Genomic DNA, 27,643 nt, shown 5'->3' on the forward strand with positions numbered 1-27,643 from the left:
CCTATTTTCTCAGCTCACCCTCACATAATGGGTTTTCCTGAACAAGTATGAGTCATTATCAAGTCTTGGAAGGTGGGAGTGTGAAAAGAAATAGTGCTTTCTGGGCCTGGCGCGGTGGCTCACGCCTGTAATCCCAGCACTTTGGGAGGCCAAGACGGGCGGATCACGAGGTCAGGAGATCGAGACCATCCTGGCTAACCCGGTGAAACCCCGTCTCCACTAAAAAATACAAAAAAACTAGCCGGGCGAGGTGGCGGGCGCCTGTAGTCCCAGCTACTTGGGAGGCTGAGGCAGGAGAATGGCGTGAACCCGGGAGGCGGAGCTTGCAGTGAGCTGAGATGCGGCCACTGCACTCCAGCCCGGGCGACAGAGCGAGACTCTGTCTCAAAAAAAAAAAAAAAAAAAAAAAAAAAAAAAAGAATAGTGGCTCACACCTGTAATCCCAGCACTTTGGGAGGCTGAGGCAGGCAGATTGCTTGAGCTCAGGAGTTGGAGACCAGCCTGGGCAACACAGTGAAACCCCATTCCTACGAAAAATTAAAAAGTTACTGGGGTGTGGTGGTGCATATCTGTAGTCCCAGCTACTCAGGAGGCTGAAGTAGGAGGATCACTTGAACTCAGGAGCTATGATTGCACCACTGCACTCCAACCTGGGCAATGGAGCAAGACCTTTTCTAAAAAACAGAAACAGGGCCAGGTGCAGTGGCTTGTGCCTGTAATCCCAGCACTTTGGGAGGCTGAGGCCGGCAGATCACAAGGTCAGGAGTTCAAGACCAGCCTGACCAACACAGTGAAATCCCGTCTCTACTAAAAATACAAAAATTAGCCGGGCATGGTGGCTAGCACCTGTAATCCGAGCTACTCAGGAGGCTGAGGCAGGAGAATCGCTTGAACCTGGGAGGCGGAGTTTGCAGTGAGCCAAGATTGTGCCACCGCACTCCAGCCTGGGTGACAGAGCAAGACTCCATGTAAAAAAAAAAAAAAACAGAAAACCCAAGAAACCATGCTTTTCCTACATGGACTCGTAAGTCTGTACCTATGTTCTGGGTATGATATCCCCCTTAGGTGTCCTACAAAGACCTAGATGTTTCCAGGCATCTGAGACCTCCACTGAAAAGAGGCAGCTATGCAATTTACCAGGAGCATAGATATCTTTCTCCAAGTCACTGAAAATAAGCCGCAGTGGAGTGCTGGTAAATCGAAGTATAAGATAAGATAAGCCAGCCGGGCACAATGGTTCAGATCTGTAATCCCAGCACTTTGGGAAGCTAAGGTGGGTGGACCACCTGAGATCAGGAGTTCAAGACCAGCCTGGCCAACATGGTGAAACCCTGTCTCTACTAAAAATACAAAAATTAGCCGGGCATGGTGGCGGGCATCTGTAGTCCCAGCTACTCAGGAGGCTGAAGCAGGAAAATCGCTTGAACCCAGGATGCAGAGGTTGCAGTGAGCTGGGATCACGCCACTACACTCCAGCCTGGGCGACAGATCGAGACTCTGTCTCAAAAAACAAACGAACAAAAAAAAACAGAGCCTACTTAGTAATCTTCAAATTACTGATTTTTTTTTTTTTTTCTTAGAGCAGAATCAGAACTCTTTATGGGGTTTTTGGGGGTGTTTTTGAGATAGGGTCTCTCCTTGCCACCCAGACAGGAGTGCAGTGGTGTAATCACAGTTCAATGCAGCCTCAATCTCCCAGGCCCAAGTGATCCTCCCTCAATCTCCTGAGTAGCCAGAACTACAGATGCACACCACCACACCCAGCTAATTTTTTGTGTTTTTGTAGAGATGGTCTTGCTAGGTTGCCCAGGCTGGCCTAGAACTCCTGAGCTCAAGTAATCCACCTGCCTCTGCCTCCCAAAGTGCTGGGATTCCAGGTGTGAGTCAGTTATGCACTGCCCAGAATCAGAACTCTTAGGAGGCAAACAAGGAAAAAGAAAACAGGTTAAGTTCACTGCCTTAAAAAAAAAACTAAAAGCAAGCCAGGCGCAGTGGCACTCATGCCTGTAATCTCAGCACTTTAGGAGGCTGAGGCAGCAGCAACCTGGGCAAAAAAATACTATATATATATACACATTCGGGTGAGGTGGCTCATGCCTCTAATCCCAGCACTTTGGGAGACCAAGACAGGCGGATCACTTGAGGTCAGGAATTCCAGACCAGATTGGTCAACATGGCGAAACCCCGTCTCTACTAAAAATACAAAAATTAACTGGGCATGGTGGGGCATCTATAATCCCAGCTACTCAGGAGGCTGAGGCATGAGAATTGCATGAACCTGAGAGGCAGAGGTTGCAGTGAGCCGAGATCGTGACACTGCACTCCAGTCTGGGTGATAGAGCGAGACCCTGTCTAAAATAAAATAAAACAAAACAAAATGCAATAAAATAAGAAAGCATCACACTCAAGGACTTCTCAGACACAACAGTCCACCTGGAACATGCCCTCCGAACTCAACCAAAACACTTTGTTAAAAGTCTTGATATACCTCGATAAAGCAAGACTACTGATTGCAGGAAAAAAAAAAAAAATTATCCTATGAAGTTTACCATTCCTAAGCAAGCACCTTTGAAAATCTTTTCCAAATGTTTCTCATACAGACTACAGCACTCAATGACTGGTTTGTAGGGCTTAAAGGGCAAATGAAAGTAGTCAGATTTTTTTTTTTTTGAGACAGGGTCTTGCTCTTTTGCCCAGGCTAGAGTGCAATGGCGCGATCTCGGCTCACTGCAACCTCCGCCTCGCAAGTTCAAGCGATTCTCCTGCCTCAGCCTCCTGAGTAACGGGGATTACAGTCATGCGCCACCATGCCCAGCTAATTTTTGTATTTTTTAGTAGAGATAGGGTTTCACCATGTTGGTCAGGCTGGTCTCAAATCCCTGACCTCAGGTGATCCACCCGCCTTGGCCTCCCAAAGTGCTGGGATTACAGGCGTGAGCCACCGTGCCTGGTCCCCAGAGTTTCACTTTTGTTGTCCAGGCTGGGGTACAATGGCCCAATCTCAGCTCACTGCAACCTCCGCCTCCTCAGTTCAAGCAATTCTCATGCCTCAGCCTCCCGAGTGGCTGGGATTACAGGTGTGCACCACCACACCTGGCTAATTTTGCATTTTTAGTAGAGACGGGGTATCACTGGTCTCAAACTCCTGACTTCAGGTGATCCACCCACCTCGGCCTCCCAAAGTCCTGGGATTACAGGCATGCACCACTGCACCCAGCCGTCAGATGTTTTTTAAATTTATCTGATTAATGAAGGTTTTTTAATTTTTATTATTTTTTAGTTTCCTGAGACTGAGTCTCTGTCACCAGGCTGGAGTGCAGTGGTGTGATCATAGCTCACTGCAGCCTCAAGCTCCTGGGCTCAAGAGATCCTCCTGCCTCAGCTGTCTGTGTAGCTGGGACGATTGACATGTGCCACCATGCCCAGCTAATTTTTAAATTTTTTGTAGAAGTGGGGTTCTCGCTATGTTGTCCAGGCTGGTCTCCAACTCCTGGACTCAAGCAGTCCTCCTCTCCCAAAGTCCTGGGATTACAGGCATGAGCCACCAAGCCCAGCCATCAAGTTTTGATAAACATAAAATGTTTGGAGAAAAGAGAGAGAACATTCTGGAAACAAAGGAGAGCCAAGTAGGAGCAGCCATTAAACTCATTTAATAAGAATCAAATCTTACTTAGGCTTCTCATTTTTGAGTTTTTATGTTGAATATATTATCCATTGAACAGGGTGTGTTTCAAAACTTCTACCTCTCACTGGCAGTTTCCATCTCTGACTTCATACATACTGTTCAGGTAAATGTATTACAATTTTTTTCAGCCAGGCTCGGTGGCTCATACCTGTAATCCCAGCATTTTGGGAGGCCGAGGCGGGCAGATCACAAGGTCACGAGATCGAGACCATCCTGGCCAACATGGTGAAACCCCATCTCTACTAAAAATACAAAAATTAGCTGGGAGTGGCGGCATACACCTGTAATCCCAGCTACTTGGGAGGCTGAGGCAAGATAATTGCTTGAACCCAAAAGGCAGAGACTGCAGTGAGCCGAGATCATACCATGTGTGCACTCCAGCCTGGGCAACAGAGCAAGATTCTGTCTCAAAAAAAAAAAAAAAAGAAACAAAGAAAAAGAAAAATGCATGTAAAGTGCAGGATTTTTTTGTTTCGTTTTTGAGACAGAGTTTCACTCTTCTTGCCCAGGCTGGAGAGCAATGACGTGATCTCGGCTCACTGCAACTTCTGCCTCCTGGGTTCAAGTGATTCTCTTGCCTCAGCCTCCCAAGTAGCTGGAATTACAGGCGCCCACCATCACGCCCCGGCTAATTTTTGTATTTTTATTAGACGCATGGTTTCGCCATGTTGGTCAGGCTGGTCTCGAACTCCCAACCTCAGGTGATCCACCCACCTCAACCTCCTAAAGTGCTGGGACTACAGGTGTGAGCCACCATCCCCAGCATGCACACCGTATTTTAACATCACAATATGAAAGCATGTCAGCCTGGATGTGGTGGTTCATGCCTGTAATCTTAGCACTTTGGGGGCTGAGGCAGGAGGATTGCTTGAGGCCAGGAGTCAAGACCAGCCTAAGCAACATAGTGAGACTTTGTCTCTCAAAAAAAAAAATTTATTAATATATCACTGGATGCTTAATAAGGAATTCTGTACTTTTTGCAATTGGCTGAACATATGTATACTTGCAACCTACAAAACAAAGGAAATAAAACAGTTGGTGGGTCATGGAAAGTTCAATCCCGAAGTAAACTTCGTTTTTTAAAAAAAGGAAGGCCGGGCGAGGTGGCTTATGCCTGTAATCCCAGCACTTTGGGAGGTCAAGGTGGGCAGACCACCTGAGGTAGAGCGTTCGAGACCAGCCTGGCCAACATGGAGAAACCCCGTCTCTACTAAAAATACAAAATTAGCCAGGCATGGTGGTGCATGCCTGTAATCCCAGCTGCTTGGGAGGCTGAGGCAGGAGAATCGCTTGAACCTGGGAGGCAGAGGTTGCAGTAAGCCGAGATCGCATCATTGCACTGCAGCCTGGGAAACAAGAGCAAAACTCAGTCTCAAAAAAAGAAAAGAAAAGAAAAGGCTAGGGACAGTGGCTCATGCCTGTAATCCCAGCCCTTTGGGAGGCTGATGCGGGTGGATCACGAGGTCAGGAGATCAAGACCATCTTGGCTAACACAGTGAAACCCCATCTCTACTAAAGATACCAAAAAAAAAAAAAAATTAGCCGGGCGTGGTGGCGGGCGCCTGTAGTCCCAGCTACTCGGGAGGCTGAGGCAGGAGAATGGCGTGAACCCGGGAGGCGGACCTTGCAGTGAGCCGAGATTGCGCCACTGCACTCCAGCCTGGGCAACAGAGCGAGACTCCGTCTCAAAAACAAGGGAAGTAAAAGGAGGACTTGACAAGAAAACATTCTCTATTTTACAACACTTAAAAGTGTCCTCATCTCACTTTGCAATCGATCACAGTGACACTAAAAGGGCATGGCTGTTCAGCAGGGTTTTAAATGCCCCACCAAGGCAGTGCCACTTAGATTAGAAGGAGATGGTTTGTCTCGTAAGGACTTTTTCTTTGGGACTCTGAGCACCAACCGAAAGGTTCACAAGGTACGACTTCATTGTTTCCTGGGAGCAGAGTGACAGTTGAGTTCCGGTCTAGCTTTATATTTTGTTTTTCAAGCTCTGCTTCTAATCTTGTGCATTGGCAACCTACCTTGATGTTTAAAAAAATATATATTAGGGGGGTTGAATGCAGTGGCTCACACCTGTAATCCCAGCACTCTGGGAGGCCTAGGCAGGTGGATCACCTGAGGTCAGGAGTTCGAGATCAGCCAGACCAACATGGTGAAACCCCATCTCTACTGAAAATACAAAAATTAGTTGGGCATGGCGGCAGGCACCTGTAATCCCAGCTACTCGGGAGGCTGAGGCAGGAGAATCACTCGAACCCGGGAGGCGGAGGTTGCGGTGAGCTGAGATCATGCCATTCCACTCCAGCCTGGGCAACTAGAGTAAAACTCCGTCTCAAAGAAAAAAAAAAAAGGTGGCGCACAGTGGCTCATGCCTGTAATCCCCGCACTTTGGGAGGCCGTGGTGGGCAGATCACGAAGTCAGGAGACTGAGACCATCCTGGCTGACACGGTGAAACCACGTCTCTACTAAAAAATACAAAAAATTAGCCAGCATGGTGGGGAGCGTCTGTAGTCCCAGCTACTTGGGAGGCTGAGGCAGGGGAATGGCATGAACCTGGGGGGGGGCGGAGCTTGCAGTGAGCCAAGATCACGCCCACTGCACGCCTGGGCGACAGAGGAAGACTCCGTCTCAAAAAAAAAAAGTCCACAGTGGCATGCAACTGTAGTCCTAGCGACTTAGGTGGCTGAGGTGGAGGATCACTGGAGCCCAGGAGTTCAAGGTTATAGTAAGCTATGATCATACCACTGCACTCCAGCCTGGGTGCCAGAGCAAGACCCTGTCTCAAATAATAAAAACTATCAGGACGACAACGGCATTAATAAAAACACAAGAAGAACCAAGACCACACATATAAAATAAGACATATTTATTAAGCTAAAGAACAAATTTTATTTTTCATTTTCCCCAAACACTAAAATAGCACATGGCATAGTAATTCAGCACACAACATAAACTGGTATATGCAATCAATAATCCCGAAAATGGTTAAGTCTCACTTTGGGAGTCTTTAAAAACTTACGCCCTTAAATGACCTTTATTAAAGTCATCAACAGACAATAAAAGGAGTCAACTGGAAAATTTTTAGGTTACAAGATACTGCAATTCCTAGAATCTGGGAAACTTTTAATGAGGGAAATAACTCGATTTGCCTCTCTGTAACTGTGTTACTTTTTTCCCGAGCTCATTCTTGTTTAAGGTAACACTGCCAGGGTTCCGAGTTTGAGAAGGGATCTTCTAAAGGTAAACTTAATATTGCAACTTTCACCACGGGGCCTCTGTCTACATTGCATTTCAAGTGGAAGGAAAGGGGTGTGAGAAGTGAGATCGAATGTTGCTGCAGACCAAAATCATTCTACAAAATGTAGAAATGATAACAGCTTACCACAAATTCAACAAGATTTAACGCCAAGTACAGCGGTGTAGACTTTACAAGTGTCCATTTCCATTGGGTGATCGACAAGCCGAAGGGACACACAGGATTTGGGACAGTAGCCCTTTAGAATGGGTGTTGAAGACAGAACTTCATGGTAAATCCGTATGTTCTAATCTGATACTTATACAGGCTATGATCATCTCCTGAAATGTTTCCCAACTCTTTATAAGTCTTTTAAAGCACAATTTAACACATGCTAAAAAATGTCCTTCCGCATCAACCGGCTTTGAATTTAAACTCAATTTATTTTAAGTCTGCCGGGTCGTACAAACTACAGCAGGAACCTAAGGGCTGCACAGTTTGCATCCAGACTTACTGCGAAAGAAATCATTCTAAGACAACTCTTAAAATTAATCTATTTGTATTGTTCTGCTTGTACCTTAACTATGGCATAATGAATTTGCTAATTCAAAAGGTTGCAGAGCCAGTAACCCCAGTGTTATCTGCAGACCATCCAAGGTGTTTTTAAGCATTTTCTTGAATTCCATCGTTTGCTTTGAAAACATGGGCTTTAAACGGTCAAGGAAAACTCGTTTTGTCTCATCATTCAGGAGCACTTCGGGACACGCGTGCAGTGTTGCAGACAGGACGGAGTGCAGGCAAGAGGGTTCCAACTCAGAGCCCAGACCCTTGGGAAGAGCATTTGGTGGGTCATCCTGAAAACTTCCCATTTCCGGCAGTTTTTGATGGCATAGCAGTCGTGACACCCGAGGCTCTCCTTTGGGGCACTGTCCTCTGTGGCCGTCGGTGGCCCTGGCCCCTCCTCCAAGCCAGTCCCGCTTCAGAGCTTCAACACCACTGCAGGCCACCTGAGCAAAACACTCTGTTGGAGCAGGGAGCAAACCCACGGCTGTGCTCCGAGTGGCTGCTGAGGCTGGATTTCTTCTTACTGATTCTTTCACGTATGGAAGCACTGGGCCACCACCGTGAAGCCAGAGGCCAGCCCCGCTCGGATCCTTTCTCATTTCCAGTGATAATGCCTCACTCTGTGAATTTCCATCAACCACAGGCTTATTCATCCAGGAGGGTGCATCTGCAGGCCAAAGGCCCTCCATCGGCATTCTTTTCTTAAGGCTGTATGACAGTTTGTTCGAGTCACCTCCTCTGGCCTGCTGCACTTGTGCCAGGCAGGTGCCGAGGGACCCCCTTCTGTCCCTCATGCTTCGTGTTCTTGGATGCGGTGGGCCTGAGGTCACGCCTTCATCACTCTGGGAGGGCCTTCAATGGATCTCAATATGAACCTAGGAAAGGGAATCAAATTTAAGTTCTAAAATGAAGACATATGGGTCTTTTTTTTTTTTTTTTTTTTTTTGAGACGGAGTCTCGCTCTGTCACCCAGGCTGGAGTGCAGTGGCGCGATCTCGGCTCACTGCAACCACCACCTTCCAGGCTCAAGCGATTCTCTCGCCTCAGCCTCCCAAGTAGCTGCGATTATAGGTGCTTGCCACCACGCCCGGCTGATTTTTGTATTTTTAGTAGAGACGGGGTTTCGCCATGTTGGTCAGGCTGGTCTCTAACTCCTGACCTCAGGTGATCCGCCTGCCTCGGCCTCCCAAAGTGCTGGGATTACAGGCGTGAGCCACCGCGCCCGGCCGACATATGGGTCTTAAGAGCATCTACACCCTTGGCCGGGCGCGGTGGCTCAAGCCTGTAATCCCAGCACTTTGGGAGGCCGAGGCGGGTGGATCACGAGGTCAGGAGATCGAGACTATCCTGGCTAACATGGTGAAACCCCGTCTCTACTAAAAATACAAAAAACTAGCCGGGCGTGGTGGCGGGCGCCTGTAGTCTCAGCTACTTGGGAGGCTGAGGCGGGAGAATGGCGTGAACCCGGGAGGCGGAGCTTGCAGTGAGCCGAGATCACGCCACTGCACTCCAGCCTGGGAGACTCAGCGAGACTCCGTCTCAAAAAAAAAAAAAAAGAGCATCTACACCCACCAAATATTTCCTAACAAACACTAAGATCTTTAGGACAGTCTCCATAGGGTTTCACCATATTGGTAAAGCTGGTTTTGAACTCCTGACCTCAAGTGATCCACCCGCCTCAGCATCCCAAAGTGCTGGGATTATAGGTGTGAGCCACCACGCCCGGCCATATTTATGGTTTTTGTTTTTTTTTTTGAGACAGAGTCTTGCTCTGTCGCCCACGCTGGGTGACAGGCGCGTGCCACCACGCCCGCTAGTTTTTTGTATTTTTAGTAGAGATGAGGTTTCACCAAGTTCGCTGGGATGGTCTTGATCTCCTGACCTCATGATCCACCCACCTCGGCCTCCCAAAGTACTGAGATGACAGGAGTGAGCCACCACGCCCGGGCTGGTAGAGAACATTTTGTGGGCTTAGTTTCCCACCCTCAAATTAGCAAATAATAGAGTTTTTCTTTTTTTTTTTTTTTTGAGACCGTGTTTCGCTCTTGTTGCCTAGGTTGGAGTGCAACGGCACGATCTCGGCTCACTGCAACCTCCACCTCTCGGGTTCGGGTGATTCTCCTGCCTTAGCTTTTCGAGTAGATGGGATTACAGGTGACTGCTACCACACCCAGGTAATTTGGTTTTTGTATTTTTAGTAGAGATGACATTTCACCATGTTGGCCAAGTGAAATTAGCCGGGTATGGCGGTAGGCGTCTGTAATCCCAGCTACTCAGGAGGCTGAGGTGGGAAAATCGCTTGAACCCAGGAGGTGGAAGTTGCAGTGAGCTGAGATCATGCCACTGCACTCCAGCCTGGGCAAGATAACGAGACTCCATCTCAGGAAAAAAAAAAAAATTGCAAAAAGGCTTTGAAATGAACAAAAAAATTCGATGATTGGGCATGCTACCCAGTGCATCCTTCGGGTTATGTAATTTTATCGGGACCAGCACCTTCATTGTCTCTGAGTTGCTTTACAACTCTGTCATTTGCCAAAAACCTTAAGAGTAAGGCAAACAAGTTCCTGCCCAAAGAAAACAATCTGATTAGTTTCATTAGACTAATGAGTCTCATGGAATGTACTGATCACTGCCCTATGGATACTGACCAGCTTTACATCTATCTGTAAATTCACTTTTGAGTGTTCCCTGAATTTTCCTTTAAACTGGTCATAACATCATATTAGTTTCCTTATTAAGTGACAAATTAAATCTAATTTTGACACATGATGTGTTCACTTAAAAATCACCCCCACCCTCAGCCAGGCGTGGTGGCTCACACCTGTAAATTCAGCAGCTATAGTCCCAGATTCTCAGGAGGCTGATGTGGGAGGATCGCTTAAGCCTGGGAGGCAGAGGTTGCAGTGAGCTGAGATCGAGTCACTGCCCTCTGACCTGGGCGATGGAGTCAGACCCTGTCTCAAAAAAAAAAAAAAAATTAAAATTAAAAAGCAGCAATACTGAAAGGATCAGCTACAGCTGAAAGTGGCTGATGGGGATGGAGAAATGCAGGTAGGAAACTGCTGTTTCGCTAATCTTATGGAACTAGGAGACTCTTGATGCTACATGGATGTATAATTGCATTAAGATTTGTTGTAAATTTTGGCCAGGCACAGTGGCTCATGCCTGTAATCCCAGCACTTTGGGAGGCCTGACCTCCTGAATCATGAGGTCAGGAGTTCGAGACGAGCCTGGTCAACATGGTGAAACCCTGTCTCTACTAAAAATACAAAACTTAGCCAGGCGTGGTAGCAGATGCCTGTAATCCCATCTACTAAGGAGGCTGAAGCAAGAGAATTGCGTGAACTCGGGAGGCAGAGGTTGCAGTGAGCCGAGATCCCACCACTGCACTCCAGCCTGGCAACAGAACAAGACTCCATCTCAAATAAAAAATAAATAAATAAAAAACACTGGGGAGAAAATGAAGGATGCAATTATTATTGGAGGCCGAAGGAGAAAGCAGGGAGAGTTTAGAGAAAGAGGCCCTGGGCCATGTCACAGGGAGCCGGTGATGGGAGCTAGCCGGGAAGCTTCAGCAAGGACAGGATGGTTGGATTTGCATTTCAGATGAATTATTCTGGCTGCACTGTGATGGACAGACTGGAGATGGTTCACAATAGACACACCAGTTAGGAGGCTATTCCATACAGCAGGAAAAAGAAAGAAAGAAGGCTGTGATCATAAGGAGGGACAGACTGAAGTTTCATATTATTGTTGTTTTTGAGACAAGGTCTCACTCTGCCACCCAGGCTGGAGGACAATGGCATGATCACAACTCACTGCAGCCTTGAACTTCTGGGCTCAAGCAATCCTCCTAACTCAGCCTCCTGTGTCGCTGGTACTACAGGCAGGCACCACACCTGGCAAATTTTTTTTAATCAGAGCAGGAACGGAAGTTTATCACAAAGCTCTAGAGCGAGAAAGGAAAGTGCAATTCGAAGAGATCCAAGTGGGTGAATTGAACAGGTTTTTGGTTTTTTTTTGGTAGAGAGAGGGTCTCCCCGTATTGCCCAGAGTGGTCTCGAACTCCTGGCCTCTTAAGTGATCCTCCCGCGTCAGCCTCCCAAGTAGTTGGGATTACAGGTGTGTATCACCGTGCCTTGCTAAAGTATTTTTAAAAAGTTGTTGACTGGCTGGGTGCAGTGGCTCAGGCCTGTAATCCCAGCACTTTGGGAGGCCAAGATGGGTGGATCACCTGAGGTCAGGAGTTCAAGACCAGCCTGAACAACATGGTAAAACCCCATCTCTACTAAAAATACAAAAATTAGCTGGGTGTGGTGGCACATGCCTGTAGTCCCTGCTACTTGGGAGGGTGAGGCAGGAGAACAGCTTGAGCCCCACAGGCAGAGGTTGCAGTGACCTGAGATCGCGCCATTGCACTCCAGCCTAGGCAACAGAGCGAGACTCTGTCTCAAACAAATAAATAAATAAAAATTTAAAAATAAGAATAAAGTTGGTGACTGATTCAATGCAGAAGGAGGCGAGAAGACTCACAGGCTTCTGACTTTCAATTCTGGGTGATGAAAGTGTCATTAACTGGAAATGGGAGCAGCAGCAGGTCCAGAGGAAAGTTAAGTGCAGACTGGGACATACAGAGTTTGACTGTGCAACTTTGGTAAGCAGTTGGAGTCATAAAAGTCCTAGCTCAAGATGGGTGTCAGAGCTGGGGACCTAGATCCAGAAGTCACCAGCTTCTGAGAGGTAGATAAAATGATGGCCCTGGTAGAACATGTCAAGGGACAAAGACAGAAAGTGCTACAGAAGGCCAGGAACACCAAGACAGACACACCAGGTGGGGCGGGCTCACCACAGACACCAAGGAGAAAGACCCCAAGCATATCAAGAAAATTCAGTGTCCCAGAAGAAGCCAGCTGAGTTGAATGTCTCAAACAAAAGAGAGTGGTCAGATCTGCTTCTTGCACAAAATAATTAGCTATAGAAACTCTGAAAAACTTTACACAATCTTCTAGTCCACAGTTGTTAAAATGGGGTAACGCCACCAACAACTTCTTCTTTTTTTTTTTTTTAAGAGATGGAGTGTTGCTCTGTCACCCAGACTGGAGTGCGGTGGCAGGATCACAGCTTACTGCAACCTCCGTCTCCCAGGTTCAACAATTCTCCTGCCTCAGCCTCCCGAGTAGCTGGGACTACAGGTGCACACTGCCACGCCTGGCTAATTTTTTGTATTTTGGTAGAGATGGGGTTCCACTAGTTGCCCAGGCTGGTCTCAAACTCCTAAGCTCAGGCAATCCACCTGCCTCGGTCTCCCAAAGTGCTAGGATTACAGGCGTGAGCCACCGCGCCCGGCCTGGTTGGTTAGTTAGTTATTTTGAAACGGAGTTTCACTTTGTTGCCCAGGCTGGAGTGCAATGGCACGATCTCGACTCCCCGCAACCTCCACCTTCTGGGTTCAATTGATTCTCCTGCTTCAGCGTCCTGCGTAGCTGGGATCACAGGCATGCGCCACCACAGCTGGCTAATTTTGTATTTTTAGTAGAAACGGGGTTTCTCCATGTTGATCAGCCTGGTCTCAAACTCCTGACCTCAGGTGATCTGCCCACCTTGGCCTCCCAAAGTGGTGGGAATTTTTTTTTTTTTTTTTTTTTTTTTTAGTAGAGACGGGGTTTCACCGTGTTAACCAGGATGGTCTCGATCTCCTGACCTCGTGATCCGCCCGTCTCGGCCTCCCAAAGTGCTGGGATTACAGGCTTGAGCCACCGCGCCCGGCCCCAAAGTGGTGGGATTACAGGCGTGAGCCACTGTGCCCAGCCGGGGTTTTTATTTTTTGAGACGGAGTCTCACTCTGTCACCCAGGCTAGACCGTAGTGGTGCAATCTCAGCTCACTGCAACCTCCGCCTCCTGAGTTCAAGCGATTCTCCTGCGTCAGCCTCCCAAGTTGTTGGGATTACAGGCACCCACACCACCGTGTGCAACTAATTTTTTTTTTTTTTTTTTGAGATGGAGTCTCACTCTTGTTGCCCAGGCTGGAGTGCAATGGTGCAATCTAGGTTCACTGCATCCTCTGCCTCCTGGGTTCAAGCGATTCTCCTGCCTCAACCTCCTGAGTAGCTGGGATTACAAGCACCCACCACCATGCCTGGCTAATTTTAATTTTTGTATTTTTAGTAGAGATGGGGTTTTGCCATGTTGGCCAGCCTGGTCTTGACTTCCTGACCTCAGGTGATCTGCCTGCCTCAGCCTCTCAAAGTATTGGGACTACAGGTATGAGCCACAGCACCCAGCCTAGCCATTGTTAATATGGGAGAAAATATTAGAACGTCTTGGTCTATTTCATTCTTCTTTCTTCTCCCTTTTAACATTTTCTATGTTTTATAATATGTGCCATATTCTGAGCGAGCAAAATATATACTTTATGAATACTTATATATATCTTGTGGGACATGCTCAAAAATTTTTACTGACAGAATTGTGACCATTATTCTATATAATTCATTAAAATATATTTGAACCAGGCCGGGTGCAGTGGCTCACACCTGTAATCCCAAAACTTTGGGAGGCACAGACAGAAGGATGGCTTGAGCCCAGGGGTTTGAGACCAGCCTGGGCAACACAGCAAGACCCTGTCTCTACAAAAAAAATTTAAAAGAGTGGCTGGGAGCAGTGGCTCACACCTGTAATCCCAGCATTTTGGGAGGCCAAAACGGGTGGATCACTTGAGGACAGGAGTTTGACATCAGCCTGGCCAACACAGTGAAACCCCGTCTCTACTAAAAATACAAAAATTAACGGGCATGGTGGTGTGTGCCTGTGGTCCCAGCTACTCGGGAGGGTGAGGTAGGAGAATCATTTGAACCCAGGAGGTGGAGGTTACAGTGAGCCAAGATAGCACCACTGCACTCCAGCCTGGGCGACAGAGCAATATTCTGTCTCAAAAAAAAAAAAAATTAAAAGTATTAGCTGGGTGTGGTGGTGCACACCTGTAGTCCCCGTCACTTGAGAGGCTGAGGTGGGGAAGGACTGCTTGAGCCTGGGAGCTCAAGGCTGCAGTAAGCTGTGATCATACCACTATACTCCAGCCTACGCAATAGAGCAAGACTGAGACTCGAAAAAGAAAAGAAAAAGCTGTATATATATGAGCCATATAAAAGACTACAGGCCAGGCACGGTGGCTCACACCTGTAATCCCAATACTTTGGGAGGCCAAGGCAGGCAGATCTCTTGAGGTCAGGAGTTTGAGACCAGCCTGGCCAACACAGTGAAACCCCATCTCTACTAAAAATACAAAAATTAGCTGGGTATGGTTTCATGTGCCTATAATCCCAGCTATTAGTCAGTCAGGAGGCTGAGACATGAGAATCACTTGAACCCAGGAAGCAGAGGCTGCCGTGAGCCAAGATGGCACCATTGCCTGAGAGACAGAGCAAGACTTCGTCTCAAAAAAAAGAAAGAAAGAAAGATGCTGCAGTGCAATGGCACAATCATGGCTCACTGCAGCCTCAACTTCCTCAAGCTTGGGACCCATCACTTCACCTTAGCCTCCCAAGTAGCTGGAACCACAAGTGTGTGCCACCACACCCAGCTAATTTTTTGTATTTTTTGTAGAGACAATGTTTTGCCATGTCCCAGGCTGGTCTTGAACTCCTGGGCTCAAGCGATCCACCCACCTCAGCCTCCCAAAGTGCTGGAATTACAGGCGTGAGCCACCATCCCTGGCCGTATTCTTTCAAATCTTACATTTATTTTGCTGGTGAAAATGTGCTAAGAATGAACATTATCCTGGGGGGAGGGGGGAGGGATTGCATTGGGAGTTATACCTGATGTAAATGACGAGTTGATGGGTGCAGCACACCAACATGGCACAAGTATACATATGTAACAAACCTGCACGTTATGCACATGTACCCTACAACTTAAAGTATAATAATAATAAATAAATTTTTTAAAAAAATGAACATTATCCTTAAATGGAAGAATTCCTAAATATATTTCAATATATATTGAAATAGGTATTTTAATTCTTTGTTTTTGAGATGGAGTCTCACTCGGTCTCGCCCAGGCTGAAATGCAGTGGCGCAATCTCGGCTCACTGCAGCCTCTGCTCCCCGCGCTCAAGCGACTCTCCTGTTTCAGCCTCCCAAGTAGCTGAGACTACAGGTGTATGCCACCATGGCCCTGCTGGTTTAAGCTGTGTCTTCTCCCCTTTGGGACTAGCCTTGCCAGCCCATTAATTTTGTATTTTGAGTAGAGATGGGGTTTCACCATGTTGGCCAAGCCAGTCTCTAACTCCTGACCTCAGATGATCCGCCCGCCTCAGCCTCCCAAAGTGCTGGGATTACAGGTGGGAGCCACTGCACCCAACCAGTATTTTAATTCTCAAGAAAAACAGGTCATAGAATACGGGACAGCGCTCAGAAAAATTAGTTTCTAACCATTTTTAGTAAGTCCTTGTACAAGGATTTAGCATTATTCAGAAAGGTGAAACATTTGTAGAATTGTGTTAAAATACTTTAAATAAGGTATCATTTTTATTTTTTTCATTTTCCTTAGCAAACTAACGCAGTATAAGGTACCGTTAATAATCACTTATTTTATAACTCAGAAACATGAAAAAAATCATTCATTTAATAAGGTAATCATGTATTCAATCATGATAGAATAAACTGTGCCCTGAAGTTCTTCTAGTACTTTAGTATTCAGTAATAAACTAATTCTCTTATCAAAAAGATTTCAATGGGTTATTTGTTTGTTTATTTATTTTGAGACAGAGTCTTGCCCTGTCACCCAGGCTGGAGTGCAGTGGCGCAATCTTGGCTCACTGCAACCTCCACCTCCCGGGTTCAAGCAATTTTCCTGCCTCACCCTCCCAAGCAGCTGGGACTACAGGCGCCAGCTGCCACGCCCAGCTAATTTTTGCATTTTTAGGAGAGATAGGGTTTCGTTTGGCCAGGCTGCTCTCGAACTCCTGACCTCAGGTGATCCACCTGCCTCGGCCTCCCAAAGTGCTGCGATTACAGGCGTGAACCACCGTGCCCAGTCACAAAAAGACTTCAATAAGTTATCAAAAACATTTTGGCTCAGAGTCCTCAACTAACCTCTTCTGATATTAGACTGTTAAACATATTTCCTGTATTCTGAGGGTCACAAATAACTTCTAAATAATTTCTAGGCATATTTAAGTCATTTATGGGTTTTTTCATAGTTTATGCTCAGTATGCTAGAGATATATTGTACCAGATAAAGTATGCCTAAGTGTATACAAAATCAGCTCTTTTTGGCCTTCTCATGCCATGTTAATTCTACAAAATTTAAAAAACAGTGTAAATGATGTTATTACCAACAAAGGTAGCTACCAAAGCAGAGACCACCAGAATGAGGGAAGGAGTCTTATTTTGAACTTCAAGAAAGCACGGTTCAGGATGAATAAAGTGCAGCCCTGGGTTTCAGAGGGTAAATCCTGCAGCCTACACCTCCCTCTGCCTCCCACTGAAGATGACAAAGGCTGAACATGAAGCCCGGGAGGTCACAGGGGCGCCATGCCAGGGGAAACGAGGCTGCCCAGGTATACCCGATCCTCATCACAACAGGAGCGGTCACCTTCCTCGCAGATCCCTGCCCATCTGGGCAGCTGACCTGCCGGACTACAATGGCCTGACCCACTTAGCTGCTGCCCTCGTGGGTGCCTGTACCCTCACCTTCCCTCACCCGAGCTATTCCCAGCCTCCAGGGCATGACGGTGCTGTTGCTTTGTAAACTAAAAATATCTTGGCCCCAATGTTTCTGAAAGAGGGCTGGCAAGGCTAGTCCCAAAGGGGAGAAGACACAGCTAAAACCAGCAGGGAAACGGTGGGCCTTGAGGGGCTCCTGCACGCAAGGAGAGCTCACACATGCTCCCAGATGGGCCAGTTCCACACCCCTCAGGTATGAACACTAGCATACCTTAACTCACTGTGCTCATGGCCCAAATGATCAGACTGGAGGCAGCAGAAACAAATCCCCAAATTTCCACACAGCCCAGAGGAGGAGAAACAGGAATGACCGCATAGCTTCTAAATTAAGCTGAATCATGATCACAAGGAACACACTAACATCACTGAGTTCCTGCTACTCGCCACTTGGCACGTCTGAATCACACCTGATGGCCAGGTGCGGTGGCTCACACCTGTAATCCCAGCACTTTGAGAGGCCAAGGTAGGTGGATCACCGGAGGTCAGGGGTTCAAGACCAGTCTGGCCAACATGGTGAAACCTTGTCTCTACTAAAAATACAAACATTACCCAGGCATGGTGGTAGCCACCTGTAATCCCAGCTGCTCAGGAGGCTAAGGTAGGAGAATCACTTGAACCCAGGAAGTGGAGGCTGCAGTGAGCTGAGATCACACTATTGCATTCCAGCCTGGGCAACAAGAACAAGACTCCATCTCAAAAAAAAAAAAAAAATTACAAGTGCTGAAAACCTCTGATTCAAGATTCTAAAGATTTTTGGCTGGCTGTAGTGGCTCATGCCTGTAATCCCAGTACTTTGGGAGGCCAAGGCGGGTGGATCACGAGGTCAGGAGATCGAGACCATCCTGGCTAACACAGCGAAACCCCGTCTCTACTAAAAATACAAAAAATTAGCCGGGCATGGTGGTGGGCGCCTATAGTCTCAGCTACTGGGGGAGGCCGAGGCAGGTGAATGGCGGGAACCCAGGAAGTAGAGCTTGCAGTGAGCCAAGATAGCACCACTGCACTCCAGCCTGGGCGACAGAGCGAGACTCCGTCTCTAAAAAAAAAAAAAAAAAAAAAAATTCCTGCCACACATTCAATGAGCAATCCTTCATTAAGCCCCTACCCTAAGCCAGGTGCTGTTCTAGGTGCTGGTATTAGGTTGGTATACCAAGCAGACAGTGTCTTCTTAAAGCTTTATTTTCTTTCCTTTCTTTTTTTATTCTTTCTTACTTTCTCCTTCTCTCTCTCTTTCTGTCTTATAGAAACAAGTGTCTGGCCAGGAGCAGTGGTTCACGCCTGTAATCCCAACACTTTGGGAGGCTGAGGCAGGCGAATCACGAGGTCAGGAGTTCGAGACCAGCCTGGCCAATATGGTGAAACCCTGTCTCTACTAAAAATACAAAAATTAGCTGGGCGTGGTGGTGGGTGCCTGTAGACCCAGCTACTTGGGAGGCTGAGGCAGGAGAATTGCTTGAACCTGGGGGGCAGAGGTCGCAGTGAGCGAAGATCCTGCCACTGCATTCCAGCCTGGGTGACAGAGCGAGGCTCCATCTCAAAAAAAAAAAAAAAAAGAAAAAGAAAAAAGAAACAGCATCTCAAAGTGTTGTCCAGGCTGGTGTCAAACTCCTGGGCTCAAGTGATCCTCCCACCTTGGCTTCCCAAATTGTTAGGATTACAGGCATGAACCACTGCACCCAGCCTTAAAGCTTGCTTTCTAGTGAACCAACATAAAAAGACAAAAAATGCCACAGGCACACAGTGTTTCATTGCAGTACTGTTTGCAGAAATATCAGTCTGCATCCCACCCATCACATACCAGGATAAACTCCAAATTACATCATATTTGAAAGTTAAAAAATGACATAAGAGTATCAGGATAAAATACAGATGAATTCGTTTTATCATTAGAGTTAGGAAGACCTTTCTACCGCTGACAAAAACCAAATGTCAGAAAAGATTGTTAAACTTTGGCTACATAAAAACGAACTTCAGGCCGGGCACGGTGGCTTATGCCTGTAATCCCAGCACTTTGGAGGCCGAGGCAGGTGGATCACTTGAGCCCAGGAGTTCGAGACCAGCCCGGCTAACATGACAAAACTCCGTCACTACTAAAAATACAAAATTTAGCTGGACATGGTGGCAGGCACCTGTAATCCCAGCTACTCGGGAGGCTGAGGCAGGAGAATCGCTTGAACCTGGAAGGCGGAGATTTCAGCGAGCCAAGATCGCGCCATTGCACTCCAGCCTGGGCGAAAGAATGAGACTCTGTCTCAAAAAAAAGTGATCTTTTTGAAATGGTTAAAGAGGAGTTACATATGATCCAGCAATTCTGTTCTAAGTATACATGCAAGAGAAATAAAAACCGATGTCCACACAAAGCTTACATGCAAATGTTCGTAGTAGCATTATTCACATTAGCCAAAGAGTGAAAGCAACCAAAAAGTCCAACGTAAAAAGACATAAAAGACAAAAACAAAAGACTAAGGAGGGCCAGGTATGATGGCTCACACTTGTAATCTCAGCCCTTTGGGAGGCTGAGGCAGGAGGATTAGTTGAGGCTAGGAGTTCGAGACCAGCCTAGACAACATAGTGAGACCCCGTCTAGACAAAAAATGAAAAAACCAACCAGGCATGGTGGCGCATGCGTGTAGCCCCAGCTACTCAGAGGCTGAAGTGGGAGGATTGTTTGAGTCTGGGAGCTGGAGGCTGTAGTGAGCTATGATCGCACCACTGCACTCCAGCCTGGACGACAGAGGAAGACGCTTCCTCAAAAAAAAAAAAAAAAAAAAAAAAGAAGGAAAGAAAAAGAAAAAAAAAAAAAATTGGCCAGGTGCAGTGGCTCATGCCTGTAATCCTAGCACTTTGGGAGGCTGAGGTGGATCACCTGAGGTCAGGAGTTCGAGACCAGCCTGACCAACGTGGTGAAACCCCATCTCTACCAAATATACAAAAATTAGCTGGGCATGGTGGCAGGCACCTGTAATCCCAGCTACTCACGAGGCTGAGGCAAGAGAATCACTTGAACCTCGGAGGCGGAGGTCACAGTGATCTGAAATCTTTTTTTTTTTTTTTGAGACGGAGTCTTGCTCTGTTGCCTGGGCTGGAGTGCAGTGGCCGGATCTCAGCTCACTGCAAGCTACGCCTCCCAGGTTTACGCCATTCTCCTGCCTCAGCCTCCCGAGCAGCTGGGACTACAGGCGCCCGCCACCTCACCTAGTTTTTTTTTATTTTTTAGTAAAGACAGGGTTTCACCGTGTTAGCCAGGATGGTCTCCATCTCCTGACCTCGTGATCCACCCGTCTCGGCCTCCCAAAGTGCTGGGATTACAGGCTTGAGCCACCGCGCCCGGCCAATCTGAAATGATATTGCACTCCAGCCTGGGCGACAAGAGTGAAACTCCATCCCAAAAAATAATAATAATAATAATTATATACATATATATATGATCTAGGACTAAGAAACACTTGATTCTTCCCACAGGCCACATAACTAAAAAGTTGTTGGCATGACTCGTTAAAGTATAGCAGATTCACAGTACCATTTTTCATCTTGCTTTTACTAAATTTAGTATTTGGTATTGATTCTGTTTAACTGCCTTGTATTTCAGATTCTGTATAAATAAGAAGGATGCTAACAACTCCAGGAGACTAAGGCTTGCTTGCAAATAGTATTTTAAAATCATCACCATTCTCAGTATATAACTGTCTGCATCATTTTCTCATTTAATCATCTTTCATCCTAATGAGGTATTAACCTCCTTAAAACGCCCCACTGCCCTACAAACTAGAGATCTGGGGGGGAGAGGCCCCCTAAATACATTTGGAAAATGGAGTTCTTTATGCCTCATTACTCGTGAAACAGATTCCAACATTCCTGCAATGAAGACAATGGGTATGGCTTTTTCTTGAGACGGAGTCTCGCTCTGTCACCCAGCCTGGAGTGCAGTGGCCAGATCTCAGCTCACTGCAAGCTCCGCCTCCTGGGTTTACGCCATTCTCCTGCCTCAGCCTCCCAAGTAGCTGGGACTACAGGCGCTCGCCACCTCGCCCGGCTAGTTTTTTGTATTTTTTAGTAGAGACGGGGTTTCACCGGGTTAGCCAGGATAGTCTTGATCTCCTGACCTTGTGATCCGCCCATCTTGGCCTCCCAAAGTGCTGGGATTACAGGCTTGAGCCACCACGCCAGGCCTGGCTTTTTCTTTTTGGTCTCACTCTGTCACCCATGCTGGAGAGCAGTGGTGCGATCAGAGCTCCCTGCAGCCTTGAATTCCCAGGAATAGGCGATCCTCCCACCTCAGGCTCCCGAGTAGCTGGGACTACAGGTGTGCACCACTACATCCAGCTAATTTTTAATGTTTCGTAGTGATGGCGTCTCACTATGTTGCCCAGGCTTCTCAAGCTCCTGGCCTCAAGTGAGAGTAAAGCATGTTCCAAAGGAAAAAAAAAAAAAGAAGAAGGCGGCGTGGGGCTATCCCCTTTATTCCTTCAGAGTCTATTTCCTGTTGCACTTCCTTTTACCAGAAAGCCACAAAAATTAAACCTTCAAATCCGGTAAGTTAGTGGTTTTTCACAAATGAACAAAAACTCTAAAACTGGCAGGGGAGTTGAAAGTAGCAGAGGTAAATATCACGGTCCCGAAGAAAGACACCCCACTCCCCACCCCCAGGATGTGAAGTGGCTGCTCGCTGCACTTGGTCTAGCCCAAGCCTACAATCTTCACACTTTTTTCTTTTTTTAGAGACAAGGTCTTGCTCTGTTGCCCAGCCTAGAGTACAGTGGCACAATTATAGCTCACTGCCTCCTCGACCTTCTGGCCTCAAGTGATCCACCTCAGCCTCCTGAGTAGCTGGGACTATAGGCACGCACCACCACACCGACCTAATTTTTGTATTTTTTTTTTTGTAGAGATGATGTTTCGTCATGTTGCCCAGGCTGGTCTCAAACTCCTCAGTTCAAGCAATCCTCCCACCTCGGACTCCCAAAGTGCTGGGATTACAGGGGTGAGTCACTGCACCTGGCCCACAGAATTCTTTTTTCAATCTTATTACTTTTTTTTTTTTTTTTTTGGAGATGGAGTCTTGCTGTGTTGCCTAGGCTAGAGTGCAGTGGCACAAACTTGGCTCACTGTAACTTCCACCTCCCAGGGTTCAAGTAATTCTCCTGCCTCAGCCTCCCAAGTAGCTGGGATTACAGGCACACGTCACCATGCCCGGCTAATTTTTGTATTTTTAGTAGAGATGGGGTTTCACCATGCTGGCCAGGCTGGTCTCAAACTCCTGACCTCAGGTGATCCACCTGCCTCAGCCTCCCAAAGTGCTGGGACCTACAGGCGTACATCCCACTGCGCCCGGGCAGAGTTCAGCTTTCTTTTAGACATGACATGATCAGATTTATGGGAGGGTGTGTGTTTTTGTTGTCGTTTAATTTTAGAGACAGAGTCTCACTCTGTTGCCCAGGCTGGTGTGCGGTGGCATGATCGAGGCTCACTGCATCTTCGGCCTCCTTGTCTCAAGCAATCCTCCCACCTCTGCCTCCCGAGTAGCTGGGATTACAGGCACGCACCACCACACCTGGCTAATTTGTTTTTGTACAGACTGGGGTCTTGCTGTGTTGCCCAGGCTGGTCTGGAACTCCTGGGCTCAAGCGATCCTCCCACCTCAGTCTCCCAAAGTGCTGGGATTATAGGCATGAGCCACCACACCCAGCCCTCAGTCTGATTTACGTTTTTTTGGAAGTTGCCTCTGCTTGGTGGAGATGGCAGATACTTCAATAGTCCCAGCGAATGGATACAGTAGGGTAGACTAGAGAGGTGGTTATAAATAGAGAAGTGGATATATAAAAAAGGCAGATTTCTCAATGGTAAAAAGCAATTTTCACCAAAACAGCATCATGTAGTAGGTTTTCTCTTACAGTAGTTTTTGCGATTTTTACAAATGACTGCAAATTATGTTACTCTAGACAATAGGTTTCAAAAAGGGGAGTACAGGGGCCAAATACAGCCTTCAGACACTTTTTGTTTTGCCCTCGAAGTTTCTTTTTTTAAATCTGTTTTTTGGGCTGGGCGCGGTGCCTCACGCCTGTAATCTCAGCACTTTGGGAGGTCAAGGTGGGCGGATCACGAGGTCAGGAGATCGAGATCATCCTGGCTGACACAGTAAAACCCTGTCTTTACTAAAAAATACAAAAAAGTAGCCGGGCGTGGTGGTGGGTGCCTGTAGTTCCAGCTACTCAGGAGGCTGAGGCAAGAGAATGGCATGAATCCAGGAGATGGAGCTTGAAGTGAGCTGAGATCACGCCACTGTACTCCAGCCTAGGTGACAGAGCAAGACTCCGTCTCAAAAAAAAAAAAAAATTCTGTTTTTTTGTTTGCTTGTTTTTTTGTTTGTTTGTTTGTTCGTTTGTTTTTTTGAGACGGAGTCTTGCTGTGTTTCCCAGGCTGGAGTGCAGTGCCATGGTCTTGGCTCACTAGAACCTCCACCTCCTGGGTTCAAGTGATTCTCCTGCCTCAGCCTCCCATGTAGCTGGGAATACAGGCGTGCACCATCACACTCACCTAATTTTTGGATTTTTAGTAGAGATGGGGTTTTGCCATGTTGTCCAGGCTGGTCTTCAATTCCTGACCTCAAGTGATCCACCTGCCTCAGCCTCCCAATATACTGGGATTACAGGCATGAACCACCGTGCCCAGCCAAAGTTTCTTTTTCAAAAATCTGAATTGGCAATCTAAAAATCTTGATTTCTGATTTCTCTTGGTGCTGACTAGATCCGGCAAACACTAGGCCCCTATTTCCAAAGGTGGTAACCAGGGAGGGCACAGGCCTTCTGGTTTACCAGTCCCCTGACCTGATCCAGCAGCACCCTTCATTCAATTCAAGCCACTTGCTGGAGGTTCTGACCCCTCTAGTCAGGTACCATTGCAGGATGCCACAAGCCCTTGCTCACACGAAAGTACCTCAATTTGGACCTCAAAATAAAGAGGCCAGTTCATCTCAACTCATTTATTTATTTATTTGAGACAGCATCTCACTGTCGCCCAGGCTGGAGGGCAGTGACACAATCTCGGCTCACTGTAACCTCTGCCTCCCAAACTCAAGCGATCCTCCCACCTCAGTCTCCCAAGTAGCTGGGACTATAGGCTCACGCCGCCATTGCCCCGCCACCACGCCCAGCTAATTTTTTTTTTTTTTTTTTTTTTGAGACGGAGTCTCACGCTGCCCGGCCAATTTTTTTGTATTTTAGTAGAGACAGGGTTTTACCATGTAGCCCAGGGTGGTCTCAAACTCCTGAGCTCAAGCGACCCACACACCTTGACCTCCCAAAGTGTTGGGATTACAGGAGTGAGCCGCTGCGCCCGGCCACTTTCACTCAATTTTGATCAACAGCCAGTGTTAGGTTTCATGTTAACTACCATCACCTGTCAAGCACCAGCCACTTGAAGACCCGCTACCTGGACGATCGTACTTGGATATGGCCAAACCAACGTTAGGAAGGGAAGGCACCTGCAGTGTCTCACAACTGGGTGGTACTACCGCTCAGACTGGTTCATTGTGCACGCCAGGGAGCAACCCAAGTACCGTCCAACTGTGACCTCCCCAAAAAGTCCCTCCTTCATCACAGAGGTATGCAAATGGAATGCAAGAGGGGTGCAGTACTTGGCCACCTTTCTTTGAGAAAGAATTCTCGAGGTGACAACTTTTCCTTCCACTAGAAAAAGTCATCTGAGGCCGGGCTCACTGGGTCCTGACTGTAATCCTAGTGCTTTGGGAGGGCAAGGCAGGAGGATCGCTTGAGACCAGAAGTTTGAGACCAGTCTTGGCAACATAGAGAGACCTTGTCTCTACCAAAAAAGGAAAGAAAAAAGAAAGAAAAAGGCAACTGAAATTCAAGGGATGTAGAAATATCAGTCTCTTGGCTGGGCGCAGTGGCTCACGCCTGTAAGCCCAGCACTTTGGGAGGTCAAGGCAGGCAGATCACTTGAGGTCAGGAGTTTGAGACCAGCCTGGCCAACATGGTGAAAACCCAACTCTACTTAAAAACACAAAAATTAGCCCAGCGTGGTGGCGGGCACCTGTAGTCCTAGCTACTCAGGAGGCTGAGAAGAATCACTTGAACTCTGGAGGCAGAGGCTGCAGTTAGATGAGATGGCGCCACCGCACTCCAGCCTGGGCAAGAGAGTAAGACTCTGTCTCAGAAATTAAAAAAAAAAAAAAAAAAAGGAAATATCAATTTTTTATAGCACAGGCGGTCTCCAGGGTGCTGCAGTGTGAGCCTACTCTAGGATCAGCTGAATGGTTCCAGGCCTCTGAAAAGTTTTGTGCTTCCACCTCTCCCACTTTATTTTCCCTAGTCTTCACCCTTACACCTCAGTTCTACCTCTGGCCAAAATAAGTAAGGTACATTTATCAAAACACTGTTAACTTGCAAACCATTTTTAGCCTCAAAGATAACATAAAACGTCTTTGCAAGCCAGATGTGATGGCTCATGCCTATAATCCCAGCACTAGGAGGCCAAGATGGGATGATCTCTTGAGGCCAGTAGTTCGAGACCAGCCTGGACAACACAGCGACACCCCTTTTCTTTTTTCTTTTTTTTTGAGACGGAGTCTCGCTCTGTCGCCCAGGCTGGAGTGCAGTGGCCGGATCTCAGCTCACTGCAAGCTCCGCCTCCCGGGTTTACGCCATTCTCCTGCCTCAGCCTCCCAAGTAGCTGGGACTACAGGCGCCCGCCACCTCGCCCGGCTAGTTTTTTGTATTTTTAGTAGAGACGGGGTTTCACCATGTTAGCCAGGATGGTCTCGATCTCCTGACCTTGTGATCCGCCCGTCTCGGCCTCCCAAAGTGCTGGGATTACAGGCTTGAGCCACCGCGCCCGGCCTACACCCCCTTTTTTTCTTGAGACGGAGTTTCCCTCTTGCTGCCCAGGCTGGAGCGCAATGGAGCGATCTGGACTCACCGCAACGTCCGCCTCCCGGGTTCCAGCGATTCTCCCGCCTCAGCCTCCCGAGTAGCAGAGATTACAGGCATGCGCCACCACGCCCGGCTAATTTTGTATTTTCAGTAGAGACGGGGTTTCTCCGTGTTGGTCAGGCTGGTCTCCATCTCCCGACCTAAGGTGATTCGCCCGCCCCAGCCTCCCAAAGTGCTGGGATTACAGGCGTGAGCCACCGCGCCCGGCCGAGACCCCCGTCTTTACGATTAAAAAAAAAGGGGTGGGGGTGCAAAGTTTCGGAACTAGAAAATTCACCCAACATTTAGTAAAGGTCCTCTTCAACACCCTTCCAGCCCATGCAATCTCGGACCCCACCTCCCGAGCTGCGGGACGTTCCCCAAGGCAAGTCGCTTAACCTGACCCCCAGTGCCGCGTTTGCAGAACGGGGATAAGGACCACCTTAGTGGGTCTCCCCAAAGTGGGGTCGCACGGGAAAATGCACGGTGCTTGGCATACACTCAGCTTCCAGGCAGTGGCAGCTGCCGTGGCGTTTGCATCCCGCTGGCGAGGCGGGCTCTTGGGGAGGGCCGGGGGCCGGGCGGGCACGGCTCACCCACCTGCAGGCGGACGTTGAGCATCATGGAAGCCACGATGTAGAGGTAGGGGAAGTTGATGCGCAGCCGCCACGCCAGGTCGAAGAAGATGAGCAGCGTGCGAGTCAGCCCCTTGCAGAAGACCCCATAGGAACGGGCGGCGGCCGAGCGCGAGAGCCGGACAGCCAGGCCCGACAGAGCCGCCGCCATATAGAGACCGGCGCTCCCACAGCCCGCCCGCCCGCCCGCCCGCCCTCTCCGCGCCGCGTCGCCCCGGCCGCTGGCCCTCGCCTGGCGCGTTCACGGAGCGAGGGAGGCGGCGGCTAGACCGGCGGGCGGGCGGGCCGCGGAGGAGCGGAGTCCGCACGTCACGCTCGGAGATGCGCCTCCGCGAGCCGCCGCCTGGTCCCAGGCCGGCCGCGCAGCCTGACGTCACAAAGCCAGCTACGCGCCTGCGCGGCCCATAGGCCCCGCCCCTGGGCACGCCCCCGCCACCTTGTTGAAGGTAAGACGCGCATGCGCGGGAGAGGAGGCGTGGGGTCGAGGCTGATGCGCTGTCTCCGTTCGCCCCCTACTGGTGAGTTTGAAAATGAAGACAAAGAGAGGCGATGGACGGTAGCAATGGTTGCAGACAACGTGAATGTATTTAATGCCGCTAAACTATATACATTTAAAAATGGTTGCAGTACTAAATCTTTTTTTCTTTTTATTTGAGATGGAGTTCCGCTCTTGTTGCCCAGGCTGGAGTGCAATGGCGCGATCTCGGCTCACTGCAACCTCCACCTTCCGGGTGCAAGTGATTCCCCAGGCTCAGCCTCCCGAGTAGCTGGGATTACAGGCGCGCACCACCATGCCTGGCTAATTTTTGTATTTTTAGTAGAGACGGGATTTCACCATATTGGCCAGTCTGGTCTCGAACTCCT

General features: G+C 48.2%; 3 protein-coding genes across 3 annotated transcripts in view; 1 reads left to right on the forward strand and 2 right to left on the reverse strand.

Annotated features, from left to right (window-relative positions):
* Nucleotides 1-27,643, forward strand: part of RAC1 (Rac family small GTPase 1) — a 396,460-nt gene that overhangs the window by 304,861 nt on the left and 63,956 nt on the right. The gene's annotated exons all lie outside the window — the stretch shown is intronic.
* On the reverse strand, nucleotides 6,542-8,285 carry FAM220A (family with sequence similarity 220 member A). The gene has a single exon (XM_050784160.1). It carries the CDS (start codon nucleotides 8,283-8,285, stop codon nucleotides 7,506-7,508), a length of 780 nt encoding a protein of 259 aa, XP_050640117.1. The 3' UTR covers nucleotides 6,542-7,505.
* On the reverse strand, nucleotides 6,542-27,159 carry LOC126950538 (small integral membrane protein 10-like protein 2A). Its single transcript, XM_050784188.1, has 2 exons — nucleotides 26,745-27,159; nucleotides 6,542-8,366 (listed from the first exon to the last, which is right to left on the reverse strand). Exons 1-2 carry the CDS (start codon nucleotides 26,928-26,930, stop codon nucleotides 8,346-8,348), a joined length of 207 nt encoding a protein of 68 aa, XP_050640145.1. The 5' UTR covers nucleotides 26,931-27,159; the 3' UTR covers nucleotides 6,542-8,345.

The sequence above is a fragment of the Macaca thibetana genome, chromosome 3 (genome assembly GCF_024542745.1).
Source record: "Macaca thibetana thibetana isolate TM-01 chromosome 3, ASM2454274v1, whole genome shotgun sequence".
In the NCBI taxonomy this organism is placed as follows: Eukaryota; Metazoa; Chordata; class Mammalia; order Primates; family Cercopithecidae; genus Macaca; species Macaca thibetana.